General features: G+C 42.3%; 1 protein-coding gene across 1 annotated transcript; it reads left to right on the plus strand.

Moving 5' to 3' along the window:
• Positions 1–5598: 5598 nt before the first annotated feature.
• On the plus strand, positions 5599–7654 carry LOC306930006 (hemoglobin subunit beta-2-like; the record flags this gene model as incomplete). The annotated part of the gene is made up of 3 exons (XM_079510743.1): positions 5599–5702; positions 6182–6404; positions 7523–7654. Exons 1-3 carry the CDS (start codon positions 5605–5607, stop codon positions 7652–7654), a joined length of 453 nt encoding a protein of 150 aa, XP_079366869.1. The 5' UTR covers positions 5599–5604.
• Between the last annotated feature and the right edge of the window lie 7731 nt (positions 7655–15385).

A 15385-nucleotide genomic window follows, 5' to 3' on the forward strand; every position in this document is an offset into this window, starting at 1 on the left:
TCACTGTATACCAGGGTATTATTTCTTTATCACATGTTTCATATCAATAGTAGTACGACAAAGTGTAATAGGGCTTAATTGGTTAAAAATCACACCCGTGTGAAGTGAGGGGCGCTAATATATTAAAGTCATGTTGCTATGATTAGGTGATGTAATGGTGATGTAAAACAAACACTGTCAAAACAAACATTACATTGTATGTATTGTTAATGGCATTTAATGTTTGTGTTAGGGACAAGATGACATACATTTTCTCTTCATTGTCAATGGCGTTTTTAAAAATCTAAAAACAAACATTAAACCTGTATATAGTAGGGGCTAGCGCCCCTCAACAAACATTAAACCTGTATATAGGAGGGGCTAGCACCCCTCAACAAACATTAAACCTAGCACACCTCAAAAAAAAATCTTTTTTGCTCATTCATGGTGTACATCTCATGAACACGATGACTGACAGACAGTGATGAGACACAGCGGAGGCGAGCCCACATGAAACGGATGATACTTTTTCCAGGCATGCTTTTATGTGCAAGGCGACCTGCGTGTTTGGGGGCAAAGGAGGCAGCAGAGGAAATGCCAGTGTAAAGCATGGGAAGAGGGGAGGCCGTATCTCGCCTCACAGTCACTGATAGTAAGTGGGTTTAAAACCACAGTCTGCCTTAATTAAAGAGACCACAGACAAGAGTGAGTGCTTCTTAACACCCTGAGCGCACAGGACGGAGTTCTGCGCGGCCCTTTCAATTAGTAACGCCCAGCGCTCAAGACGGAGATTGATCAAAAAGACGGAGATTATTGATATCAAAACCGATCGCATCGCTCCTACAGGATGGGAGTGTCTGTTGCGCAACACTATGTTATTTTCCGGTGGGACGTCATCGAAGATGTCCCCCCCCCCCCCCATTTTAACCGACGAGATCGAAAATCTTAAAACGTGAATAACTCTTGATCTAAATCATTCCGTCAAAATCTAAGCAAAGATTATGTGTTAGACTGCCCACCGCGGTCCCGTCGCTAGTCACGGTAGATTTAATCATACCTCCCGTTGTTGTCATCCGGGATAACATCCGGCCCGTCGCTAAATGTTCTCCGCTGCTATAAATCGCTGGGCGCTCTGATTTAATGGATTAAATAACCCTGGGCGTTCGGGGTGTTAATATTGCCAGGTTGGAACACTGAAACTTCCAGTGTTCGTGTAGCTCTGAGAGTGTAAAAAATTTACTGTATGTATATGGACGCTCTTAGAGTTAAGGGTGGTGTAGGTTAGTTAAAATAAGTGTCAAATGGCTCTTTGTTCCGATCATCCGTAATCATTGTCGCGTTTGTTCAGTGAAAGGAGCCTCCTTGTCTATCCAGCTCGTTGGTAAACAGAAAATAAATGTTTTAGGTCGGGATACCAATTTTATCCAATCAACTTTAACTTTGGTGTCACATCACACGTTTACAGGTGAAAAAAGAGTGAAGTTTAGTTTTGCTCCCCATGTTTTTTGCCTTTTCAAGGGTACAAAATGGAGAAAGAAACAACAGCCATGTAACAAGAATCAGAGATTAAATTAGGGTGCATCCCAAAAGGCAGTTTATAGTCAAGGGACGCAATAAAACAACGACCTCTGCCTCCACGGGATGCACTACTGTACTGCTGTACTGTTTTTTATTCTAGTTTATTTTGCTAGCTTTAGTTATAATAATCACTTCTTCTTCTGTTTTCTACATGAATATAACCACATTATAACCATAATATAAAATGAAATGGGCGTTAAATGCTGCAATTTGTAAAACATGTTAAAATATGACTCCTAACGTCCCGGGAATCATTACATTGAAAACTGAGAATGTCAAATAAACAATATGCCTGGTCAAAATGGGAATAAGAATTAGGCAAGATATGCTTCTTGTGCAAGTAGAGACCATATTTGGAGTAGATATTAATATCACTAGATCATATTATAAAATATAGAATCCAACAGTCGACACTGCATATATCTGCATATATGTACTGAAATAGTGAAGCAGTGGAGATTAGGGGAGAGAACCCACAAATGTATCAGCTTTGATTTAACAGTGTTCCATTTATTGAGAGAGTATGTTTTGCACTCTGTCTGTGTGTGTGTGTGTGTGTGCGCGCGCGTGCGTGCCCGCCCGCCCGTCTGTGTACAGCTAATCTCCGGCACCGTTAACCCGGTCGATGCCAAATTTTGCACACACACTCCCTGGATGCCAACGATGAACCTCTGCCCCACATTTTCCAGAACGGCCTGTTATAGCGCCACCAGGAGGCTGACTTTTGAAAAACACATTTTTTGATATTACTCCTCCAGATTCTGTCCAAAAATCCCACAAATGGTTACACACTATCTATATAGTCATGTGCTCAAGGCGGATCTGTCCGATATTTCATATTCCATCCGAAATGGCTAACATTGGCTTCAAAGTTTGCAGGATTTTTTGAACAAAAAGCCTGAAATCATGAACGCAGCGTGCAATTTACGTGAAATATTTCACGGACCTTCCTACTAGGCTGAGGAATATGTCCCACCCCTTTTGGTGTTAGGGTTAGCTTTTGAAGAATAGCAGATCTACAAGCTCATAGCGTGGCACTGAGTGCCGCGCTACGAGCTTGTAGCTATTTTTGAAAAATTGTGAAAATGTGGCGCAAATCTTTGAATACATGCTTTCACATAGAACGTTTTTAACTAAAATCTTTGCTTCTGGGAGGTCTCTGGAACAACATTCAGATGGGGGGGGTCGGCCGTTTACATATAATTTTTGGGGTGCTTGACATGACATAGTTTGAGAACCACTGATATAGAAACATGGGTTTTTCAGAAAACTGTCAGGATTTAGAAGACATTTGTAGAATCGTTCTCAGGTCTACTTTGATAATATCAAGACAAAAGGTGGCAAGGCCTGAAGCGTTCCCATTGGCGGTATATTTGAGCCCACACAACGATCAGTGTCTCCAAAGTAGAGTAGAGTAGAGTCTGCTTTGTCTCTTGAAAAGCTTTACAGACGCTCAGCTCTCGGGTTTCCCGCTCGGTTGAGAGTCTCCTATCACAAAACAAAACCGCTCTGGAAGAGCACCTACGGACGGCTGCAATTCACCCTTTTTGTCAGCCTTCTGATTGGTCCCTGACTGAGTAACCAGCAGGCTCTTTCTGCCTTGTTCCGCCTTGTTTCTGTTGCATTTGCTAAAACGTGCTATCAATCATTTAGCTGGGGGGCCCATGGAACCCTCTCAAAGATCCCTGGGGGGCCCATGGAACCCTCTCAAAGATCCCTGGGGGGCCCATGGAACCCTCTCAAAGATCCCTGGGGGGCCCATGGAACCCTCTCAAAGATCCCTGGGGGGCCCCTGGAACCCTCTCAAAGATCCCTGGGGGGCCCATGGAACCCTCTCAAAGATCCCTGGGGGGCCCATGGAACCCTCTCAAAGATCCCTGGGGGGCCCCTGGAACCCTCTCAAAGATCCCAGGGGGCCCCCTGCGGAACCCTCTCAAAGATCCCTGGGGGGCCCCTGGAACCCTCTCAAAGATCCCAGGGGGCCCCCTGGAACCCTCTCAAAGATCCCTGGGGGGCCCGTGGAACCCTCTCAAAGATCCCTGGGGGGCCCTGGGGGCCCCTGGAACCCTCTCCAAGATCCCTGGGGGGCCCCTGGAACCCTCTCAAAGATCCCTGGGGGGCCCGTGGAACCCTCTCAAAGATCCCTGGGCCCCCCCTGGAACCCTTTCCAAGATCCCTGGGGGACCCCTGGAACCCTCTCCAAGATCCCTGGGGGGCCCATGGAACCCTCTCAAAGATCCCTGTGGGGCCCCTGGAACCCTCTCCAAGATCCCTGGGGGGCCCGTGGAACCCTCTCAAAGATCCCTGGGGGGATCAAGTACCTTCAAGTACCTGGGCTCATTGGTCAACTCAACGGAGCAATTAAGAGTCAATTAAGAGTACACGTAACACGTTATCAACAAGAATTTATATATGATGGAATGCCAAGGGTGAGCCAGAAAATAGCAGCCAGGAGAATGAGACTATAGCAGGACACTGCCAAAGACACCAAGAGGTGCCGGCCAGCAAACTAGTGCTGTGGGAACCAACACATCCCACATTAACATATCTGGACGTATACTCGAGAATAACGCAGGAGCGCAAAGCACCAACGAGCTGGCCAGATGTATGGAGGACCGGGATGACTGGAAGCGACGATGGAGGGGGCTCGTCTGAGGACGACCTAGAGAGAGAGGAGTAAAGGGCTCTTCCTTCCATCTGGCAGAGTGGGACTTTTCCATCATTGAGCCTCATAGGTGTTTTTTCTGAGTCAGGAGGAGTGGGTTGTTAGGAATCCCTCTGTAAGTAAGTAAGTAAGTAAGTACATTTTGTGTTTTACATGCAGAGAATAAAAACAAAGACAAGCTAAATACAACAGAATAGTACTGAACAAAAAACAGGAACATACAATTGATCTAAGAAAAAAGAACAACGCAGCAAAATAAACAACGCACACATGGAAAACCATCATGTAGCATCAGGAAATGCTTGTGCAAATAGCAAAGTTTTTGAGTTTATTCTTAAAAATGTCCACCGAGGCTGCGGATCTCAACACCTGCGGAAGGACATTCCACAGTGTGGGCGCTACAACCTGAAAGGCTCTGTCACCTTTTGTTTTACGTCTGTATCGTAATATTATGCGATTTATGTTAGAATCAGTTGATTCTGTTTTTATAGTAGAAGTAGATTATTCTTACAAGCACTACACACCAGCTGACGTGTATGTGCACCGTATGTGTTTGTCGGTGTGTAAGGAGGGAATGGAGGAATGTGTCTGCTTTATATACCCGTTTTCTCAATCATCAAGCAGAATAAGAAGGCTTTGAGTCTGATGATTTATACTTGGTCATACCAGTGTTGTTTTTGGCAGCAAATTTAGATTTTAGTTTTAGTCATCATAGTTTTGGCGGGCCTTCGCAATGACTGATTTTACACTTGCTGAAAATAGCCGATCTTAGTTTTAGTCGACAAAAACAACACTAGGTCATACTAACTGCAGTCTACCCATCTAGCCGATCTTCAAGCTCACGGCACCATCACACACAGCCGTATAAATTACAGTATACTATAAACTATATAGAAAAATGAAGTGAGTGGTGCAACTCCGTGTGGGGGTTCCCGGGGGGGGGGGGGAGTTTTAACATTGGTTAGGGTTCGAAGATCGGATATCGGTCATAATTTTATAATCGTGCACCCCTATTTTAAAGTTGTGTCAAATAATTAAAGATACAACCATATGAGAAAAAACTAAACAAAACTAAAAACAGCCAATAATATGGGTGTGATAAAACCTGACTTTTGAACAAACATTATCTCTATCCAGCCAGCCAAAGATAAACAGACCACAGGAGTGTCACAAATGTAGACCAAAATAGAACTTCCAAAAGCTCCTAGAAGCTACTAGAAAAAGACATATCGGAAAAGCTCATCTCCAACCTATCGCAGGCAGTATTCTGGTGTTGGACAGGGGGACATGTCGGGTATATAACTAGAAGGTACCATCGTTACTACGCAGCAGGTCTACATTTCTCTTCTTCCGAGACTGAAGGAAATCACCTCAGAGCAACCATGGACAAGGACTTGTGGTCGGACCAAGAGCGTACCCTGATTCAGTACATCTTCACCACTCTGAACTATGAAGAAGTCGGAGCCGATGCTCTGTCCAGGTATCATTATCAGCTGTTATGTCTTTGTTAACCCATTCTGACCCGGGAACGATTTTACAAATGTCTTCTAAATTCTGTTTTCTGAAAAACCTCATGTTTCCATGTCAGTGGTTCTCAAACATGTTCATGTCAAGGACCCCCAAAAATGTATGAATTTTGCCGCCGACCCCCCATCTGAAAACGTGTTCCAGGGACGCCCCAAGAAGCAAAGATTTGAGTTAAAAACGTTTGCTCTGAAAGAATATATACGTATTCAAAGATTTGCGTCACGTTTTCCAAAATAGCAGACCTACAAGCTTGTAGCGCTACGAGCTTGTAGTTCTGCTATTTTTCAATAGCTAAAGTATAACATAATGCATAAAACACCAAAAGGGGTTCCCGGCCCAAAATGGGTTATAACAATATGTTTTATGACCATTCCCTTAATAATTTCAACCCCCAATCTGCAAATTTCTGAAATCTTTTCCCCTTGCCTGCAGGTGTCTGATCGTGTACCCCTGGTGCCTGCGGTACTTTGGCGACTTTGGTAACTTGTACTCCGCCAAGGACATCATCGAGAACCCGAGGATCGCAGCGCACGGCGTCAAGATCGTGCACGGTCTGGACAGGGCTCTGAAGAACTTAGACAACCTCAAGGATACTTACAAGGAGCTGAGTACCCTGCACTCCGAGACGCTGCACGTCGATCCCGACAACTTCAGGGTATAACATTTATATATATATATATATTATATATATATATATATTTTTTAAATATTTTCTTATCCTGCGATTTTCTAACCCATTTTTCACCCGTGTGTCAATTATCTAATGTGATCCTGGGCTCTACACACCCTCCGCCAACCTAGTCCCCATATATGGGGGACATGGGGAGAGCAACAGACTTGAACTCATGCTTCCTTCATTCCTGAGTGTCCAAGTTGCTCCTTTACACCTGACAGGGGGGAGTTTCCCTGGTTGGACGTAGCGCGTGGAAGGAACACGTTATTCCAACCAGTTCCTTTCCCCTCCATCAGGCGCCCCGGCTGGCCAGGGGGAGGCAGTTTTAGAGACCAGGATTACTGCATGTTTTTTGTGAGGGTACCTATACCCACATTTATAATTTATAATAAGGTTATGCTATGAACTTCTACACCTTCAAAGTCACCAATGAAATGCATAGAGACACGTACAGTGTATTGGCTCTGAACAAACGCTATGGCGAAGATGTTTTAGGGCACAAGCCATTTCTTTGACTCCCTTTTTTTGCTACCAAATAATAGTTTATCTATTATTTATTACAACGTACTTACTCTTCTTTTTCACTGTTTTCTCAGCCGTTGTCTCAGGTGTACAAATCAGTTTCAGTCACCTGGAATGTTTTAGTGTTTAGTCAACTAAATATGAGATTTTAGTCGACTAAAATGTTTGGCGGTGCCTTGATGCCGATCTACAAGATGATGATGTGATCTACAAGCTCACAACGCGCCGCAGCGCGACGTGTTGTGAGCTTGTAGAAGAGCTTGTAGAAGTGTAAAAGGACTTATACTGGATCTCTTGTCCACTAATCCCTTCCTAACATTTTAGTCTAGTTTTTTTTTGGGACTAAATTATCAGTATATTTAGTCTTAGTTTTAGTCACCATATAGTTTTCATTTAGTTTCCGTTTAGTTTTTGTCAGTGAAAAAAGGCAGTCGACGAACATTTTTCGTCTTAGTTTTAGTCGACAAAAACAACACTGGTACAAATGTATATACGCATGCATTTAGTGTGAATACTGCACAAAGAGGCTCATACATATACATATCTACAGTAGCCGTGTTTTTTTCTATGCCCCACAGCTGTTTTGCGACGTGCTCTCCATCGTTGTTGCCGGCAAGCTGGGCATCCAAACTTTCACGCCTGAAATGCAGGCGGCCTGGCAGAAGTTCCTGGGCGCAGTGTGCTCCGCTCTGAGCAGGCAGTACTACTAGAAGTCCATGTTATTCCCCTCCGGAGAATCCCTGGAGAATGAAGACCGAGGCAAGCGTGATCCTTTGGATGCATTCGTAACTCGTTGCCCACTGCAGGGTTAATTTGAATCTACAGTACACAATCTTGAAAAAAAAGAATTATACAAATTGGAAATAAATACCGGTACTAGTAATTTGAGTCATTTGTGTCTGACTTGTGTGTGTGCGTGTGCGTGTGCGTGTGCGCGTGCGCGTCAAACTCCAGGGGAAACTGGCTTGCCTTCCCCATGCTGACCATTCTGTTTCCCATTCATTTCTAAGGAACACTGCTCTCAATGAGGACATAATAATGAATTGCATTTTTATAGCGCTTTTCCAAGTGCTCAAAGCGCTTTACAATGGTTCATTCATTGGGAGGTGAAGCGGCGAACAGTCGACACCATAGCGTCCTCACTTCCCACATTCACACACTAATGGTGGCAAGCTCACACCGACCAACTCATTGGAGGCAATGTAGGGTTCAGTGTCTTGCCCAAGGACACTTCGACATGTGGACAGGAGGAGCCGGGATTCGAACCGCCGACCCAGGGATCATTGGACGACCTGTTCTACCTCCTGAGCCACAGCCGCCCCACCTTTACAGTAAAAGCCAGGTTACAGATCCTTCCCACCGAGCTCAACCTTTCCCTCTAGTTCCCCTCCACCCATGCACCTCATTGCTTGCATCACACCACAGGGCACGTTACAGAAACTATATGTCACACATTCTGAATGGCTGTCTATAAAAGGCTTTACATAGCACGCCACGACAGAATAGTTGATCGCATAACAAAGGACATATCTAAACATTGTTGCACTGTCTGTGAGAATCTACAAACATTCCTGTGTCAAACCTTCCATGTTTCAACTCTGTACTGAAAATCCTGACATTTTTGCACATCTCTCTGCTAACACACCAGATGTTGTTGTGGTCAATGAAGAGAACAGGTCAGTTTTCATTCTTGAAGTGGCCTGCACCTTTGATTCTAGCTTAGAGGAAGCCTTTATGACCAAAGTCATTAAATACCAGCCGCTCCTCCAGACCATCATAGAGCTAGGCTATAGGTGCAATCTACTTGTGTTTATTGCGAACGCAGTGAGCATTTACTATGAGACCCAGCAGATCACGTCTGTGTGTCTGTGTGTGTGTGTGTGTGTCTGTGTGTCACGCTGTAACACCACCCGCCCACCACCAGAGGGCGCAGCTATATCACACACAAAAACACACACACATGCACGCACGGCACGCACACACACACACACACGCACGCACGCACGCACGCACGCACGCACGCACGCACACACACACACAAAAAACTTAACTTTAAAAAAAACTTAACTTAAAAAAAACCTTAACTTAAAAAAAAAACGTACAAAGGAAAAACGCACACACAAAAAACTTAACTTAAAAAAAAACTTAACTTAAAAAAAAACTTGGCGTGTGTGTGTGTGTGTGTGTGTGTGTGTGTGTGTGTGTGTGTGTGTGTGTGTGTGGGGGGGGGGGGGGTTCCTTGGTTCAAAGAGGTATAGTGCAGTAGTCACATGTGTCACACCCTTTACAGTCTATGGTCACACCCTCTTTTAAAATGACGCTACAGTACACATATGAACCAGTTAACAGTTAAAGTACTGTATTTGAAGAACCTGTACTATACTAATATAGCCTATACCACTAGTAAAAGATACTGGTTCTGTTTAGAATTCATTTTTTTGTCGTCTCCCGTCTTTCCACAAAATAATAGAAAATGCTCGATAGTGGGCTCGATAAGAACCCGACTCGAAAAGCCTGATCGATAAGGTGCTCGTTATCAATAAAATGAATGACGAGCTCCTCCCTAATCTTAAAGGGATTGTGACATAAAACTTTTTTTTTTGTAATTTTTCTTATTTTATTTTTTGAGTGGTGCAAACCACTCCAACAACCAGCTTTGTCTGTATCTATGTTTGTATGTGTGTACCTGTACGTGTGTGTACCTGTACGTGGGACCCAAAAAAATGAGCATGGTTACTATGGTCACTGACATTACGTCAGACCACAGCTGATCAGGCTATATAAGACCTTGCACCACTCAGTTCACACGGGTGTGATTTTTTGGTTTTCTGAGCTCAATTTCACCCAGAAGAAATTGAACTTTTAACATTCAATAGATGTTCTGTGGTGTGGGGTTTTCTGGATCAAACAGGTGCTCTGAGTTTCCTGCTGTTTGTGATGTAAGAGACAGAACATCCCATATATGTCAATGGGATTTGCCAGCAGATGTCACTGTTTTCACTGTTTTGCTTGTTTTCATTGCAGCTCAGAAGACTTCCAAACCCCAGAAAAAGCTCCAGACCACAGAAAATCCACTGAATGTTCAAAGTTCAGTTTTTGAGTGGTGTAATTGAGGTCATAAAACCTAAAAAAAATAAATAATAATAATGTCATGAAACCTTTAACCTTTAACCTTTAACCTTTAACCTGTGGCCGATTCTACAAATGTCTTCTAAATACCAAAAGTGTTTTTTCTGAAAAACCTACAGCATGTTACAATGCAGCTGCAGGTCTCCCCGAAGTGCGTCACTTCATGCCGCGCTATGAGCTTGTAGATCTGCTATTTTTGAAGAAAAGAAATACAAAAAAATAAAATAAATAATAACTATCGAAAAGTGTGGTTGCCGCAGTCGCTTACATAGGCCCCTCCCTAATTTGAACATTTCTATAACACTTGAATAGTTTGGTCTTCTGCCCCATGCAAGGGAATTCATGTCTTTATAAACAATTGTAAAACATAGATTGGTTACTTAACCAACAACAGCCAATTAGCTACTACAAACGTTATGCAAAGCTCGGCCAATCACAGCGGAAGTTAGGTAGGTTACTCCAAAGAAGAACAATAACAAAGTGTAACAATAACTATCGTGTGTTTTTTCCCTTTGGGCAAACACAGCTTTTCAGCTAAAACAGCTATAAGCTATAATGTATGCACCAGCAGACTATTATGTTAATATGACCTTCAGGCCTTCACAGCCTGAGTTTTGAAATTTGTGATGATATAGTTTTGTGTACTGGTGGTGGAGCACATTTTTGCGCACGCGTGCGCACACACACACGCACACAGTGGCAATACATTACACTCTGAGAGAGCCCGTTATTGTCCAAAGAGGGGGTGGAAACACAAGAGCTGTCAGTCTGGAGTGTGTGTGTGTGTGTGTGTGTGTATGTGTGTGTGTGTGTGTGTGTGTGTGTGTGTGTGTGTGTGTGTGTGTGTGTGTGTGTGTGTGTGTGTGTGTGTGTGTGTCGCTGCGTGCGTGCGCATGGAGTGTGTAAGTCATTGGGAGGGATAAAGAACCATTGTCTGCAGCTGGTGTTACCCCCCTCTCATTCCAACTAACTCCCTGCAGCTGTGAGGGAAATCAAATGCTCCTCTTTTCACCCTCGCTGCTTCTGTCACAACCTCCTGATGCCCTGTTAGGTCATCGCCATGTGTAGTAATACGTTTTAGACCCAGAGTGTTCGTTTAACCCAGTCTGGGTGGGAAGAACCCCTTTTGGTGTTTTAAGCATTATGTTATGATTTCACTGTTCACTAGCACGGCACGAGTGCCACGCTACAAGCTTGTAGATCTGCTATTTTTGAAAAATCGTGAAAATGTGCCTGAAATCATTGAATATATATTCTTTCAGAGCGAGTTTTTAACTCAAATCTTTGCAACTGGGAGGGTCCCTGGAAAAACATATTTTCAGATGGGGGTCGGCGGCCAAATACAGATAATTCTGGGGGTCCTTGACATGAAATAGTGTGAGAACCACTGACATAGAAACATATAGGTTTTTCAGAAAACTGTCAGGATTTAGACGACATTCGTAGAATCGTCCTCAGGTCTAAATGGGTTAACCACTCAAGCCCTATACTTTGTTGTGCGAAGAATAGTGGAAAATAGGCCATTAGATCTACTAAGGGGACAAGCCAGAAGGGCCTATCGCGAAACGCGGCAATATTGTAGAGGGCTATTATGCCAAACGGTGAAGATGGAAAGCCCACAACCATTGGCCAAAGGGTGGCGCTATACTGTATGGCACTCAATTGAAAATTCAAACTTTGAACAGGCATAGCTCATGCATGAACCGCTTGATGCCGAACAACTTTTGACCTCTGACCTTTAGTTCACCCACTATTTTGAATTATGAATAATTTCTTCTGTCTGCGCTCCAGGCCAAACCGTGCAGTCGTAATAATCAACGTAGTAACGAACATGCTTCTATCTCTCTCTCTCTCTCTCTCTCTCTCTCTCTCTCTCTATTGGGCCGTGTGAGCCTGCAGGCTACAAACAGCACGCCCTCTGCTGCAGTGTTGATTTTGTCGACTAAAACTAAGACGAAAAATGTTCGTCGACTACCTTTTTTCACTGACGAAGAAAACTAAGCTATGGTGACTAAAACTAAGACTAAATATACTGACAAATATACTGACAATTTCGTCAACAAATAAAAACTAAATTAAAATGTTAAGAAGGGACTAGTGGACAAGAGATCCACTATAAGTTATTTTACAATTAGTTGCATGCTGAAAATAGACGATCTACAAGCCCCTGCGACGCGTTGTGGGCTTGTATTTCGGCTATTTTCAGCAAGTGAGTCATTAAGTCATTACGACGGCATCAAGGCCTGCCAAAATACATTTTGTTCGACTAAATCAACTGTATTTAGTTGACTAAAATCTCATTATATTTAGTCGACTAAAACTAGACTAACACTAAAACATTCCAGGTGACTACAATGTGACTGAAACTAAATAAAAAAAATTCAAGAGACTAATGACTAAAACTAAAATCTAAATTTGCTGCCAAAAACAACACTGCTCTGCTGCACACGGCTGCAGGGAGATTCCACCGTTCCATAACCATGCCATAGCCTGAAGGGATGGAACCTTCTGATTGGTTGTGAGGCTGTTTCAGACTGAAACGTCAACATTAAAGACTTGGACAAAAAAAAACATTTCACCCGGAAACTCAGAGGGTATCTCTGAACTCTGAAGAAAGCTATGTCAAACTGCTGCTCTAGAGTGAGTAATGTCCATGGGTAAACTGACCTCCTTAATTCCCCCAACATTTGGCTCAAACATGAGTGATAAATGCATGCTATTCTCAACCAAAACGTGGTTTTGGTTGACCTATACCAACCTACCAAGAGCCACTAAAGATCTCAACTCTTTAACCCTGTAAGACCTGGATATATTTCAACCTTACTATACTACTTTGTACTACTAGGACTTTGCAGAGGAAATAATGTTAATAAATAAATAAATAAATAAATAAATAAATAAATAAATAAATAAATAAATAAATAAATAAATAAATAAATAAATAAATAAATAAATAAATAAATAAATAAAATAATAGTAATTTATATTTGGGGAATATCTTTCACAATAATAAATAAAACATGTTCTAGACATTCTAATGATCACAAAAACAATATATTACAGGCATTTTAATTACTTTTATCAGGGTTAAAGGTCAAAGGTCATAGGTTAATTTTCATTAAAGATGGAGTGCAACAATTTTTCCAGTTTTTCATGTGTCTATGAAGTGACAGTACTTCATTAGACATCCCTTGAGGTTTTCAATACCCAGATATATTTGTTGTATTTCGTTTTTTTACTATGTATTTGTTGAAAATGATCTAAACAGCATCTTGCAAGACTATTATTAGTCTGGTTGCCCTAACAGGGCAACCAGACTATCGACCGGCTTCATCGGGAATCATGTGCTTGTATTTTGCTAAGAGATCCGTTGTATAGTTTAATTGATATTAATTAATTAGTTCTCCATAGACTTATAATGGGGAAATCGAAGACTACATTTAAGTATTTTTTTCCCTTGGAGACCGTAAGCGCCATATTTACAAGACTTGGGGGAGGTTCATAATAATTATGAAAATTAATTGAAAAGGAATTACATCAGTCGGCCTCATGGTGGCGCTATAACAGCCCACTTTACGTTTTTCCCTATAACTCTTGAACCGTAAGTCGTAAAATCAAATTTAAATTTTTCATGGATCCCTTGGGTCATGATGCATTTCCACATATAGGCCACGCCCATTTTCGTCAGGAAAAAGAATCCTGCAAATTTGAATTTTCTCCAAAACACACTTTTGGCTCCTCCTCCTACAGATTTTGTCCAAATCTAAAAAGAATCGGCACACATGATCTCCGGACCTATCCGATTAAAACACCAACTGCAGAATTTTGGTAGTGCGTATCGTTTGGCCGTAATCGTCGTTCGAAGATAGTAGGAGGGGCCTATTTTACAAAAAATGCCATGAATCACGAACGGAATGTCCAATCCATCCCAAATTTGAATCACATGGTTCAATCAACCAAGTTCCAAAAGCAATTCCATTTTCATCCATAGGGGGCGCCGCAAATGCGAGAAATGTAACCGTTTTTGGGGGATAAATCCCCTTACTTACGCATGATCACAGGGGTGACGTGACATTGTAATTGGCTGGCAACATAATGGGAGGGACATTTTTTTCTAAATGTTTTATCCCACATTTGTATCCCACATTTTTTTCTAAATGTTTTATCCCACATTTTTATCCCACATTTTTATCCCACATTTTGGGCCTATGTGAGCAACTGCGCTTTTTTCAAAATTGCGACCTTTCTAGTTAATACTCATCTGGCGAATTCACTAGGTAGTTGAAAATGTCAGGATGTCACTCCATTTAGCTGTGTTATTTTCCCATGCAACTATTCAGCCAAGTTAATTATACAACAAGTTGACAGCGGTAAAACACACCGTCGGAGCTCCGTGGTAGGTAGAACATATATAGTAAGCCCGTGACATGTTCAAAATATAGACATGAATAACAAAGTCAGTCGGGATCGGGATGTATATTGAGAATTCCACTCTTCAAAGTCGGCGCTCGTAGCCTCGTAAAGGCAGTGACGACCCCTAAAAGCGACAGGTTCTCTGTCTGCCGTCTCCCCTCTGCTCCGTTAACATTATGGGTAACTCATTCAAGTGGTAAATTAAATGTGAAATACATCCTCTATTGAGAAAACAACAATACAATGTTGACAAAGACACTTCATACATTTGGAAACATATTTTTATTCAAATCAATATAGTCTTCAGTTAATTTCATATTATTTTAGGCTAACTACAGTTGAATTTCAATGGACTTCTATGGGCTGGCCTGCAGTACACCGTTCCGACCAGAAGTGGGGACGCTGTATCATTTGGGGGCGTGGAATTTGTAGTCCCCGTGTGTCTCTATACAACTACAGCTGTGGGTGTGGCTTAAGTTCATGTGGATCACCACCCATCACCACCCAGCAGGCAGACCAGGCATACTTAATGAAAAACGACATTTTAACAAATACTGTACACAATTCTTCCTCCTTATATAACTATAAGATCTGATGATGAATGCACAAATGAATGGAAATACAATGGGAGTGGTCATTCATCAGGAGTGGATAGAGTGGATCACATAATTCATACAATATAAAGATCAGAGGTCTAGACTGTAGAGGTACTAGAAACTTTTGATTTATATTGAACTCATTGATGAATTTTTACATTTTTCATTTTATTTATGTTATATATTTAACTAAAAAACATTGCATGGATGCAGCTGGGACGTATCCTCAGTGATGTATCCTGAGGTCAACAGGGTTTCGGGTCTCTCAACATCATACCCCTCACTCAGGCGACCCAGCCGGGA

The sequence above is a fragment of the Electrona antarctica genome (genome assembly GCF_951216825.1).
Source record: "Electrona antarctica genome assembly, chromosome: 9".
In the NCBI taxonomy this organism is placed as follows: domain Eukaryota; kingdom Metazoa; phylum Chordata; class Actinopteri; order Myctophiformes; family Myctophidae; genus Electrona; species Electrona antarctica.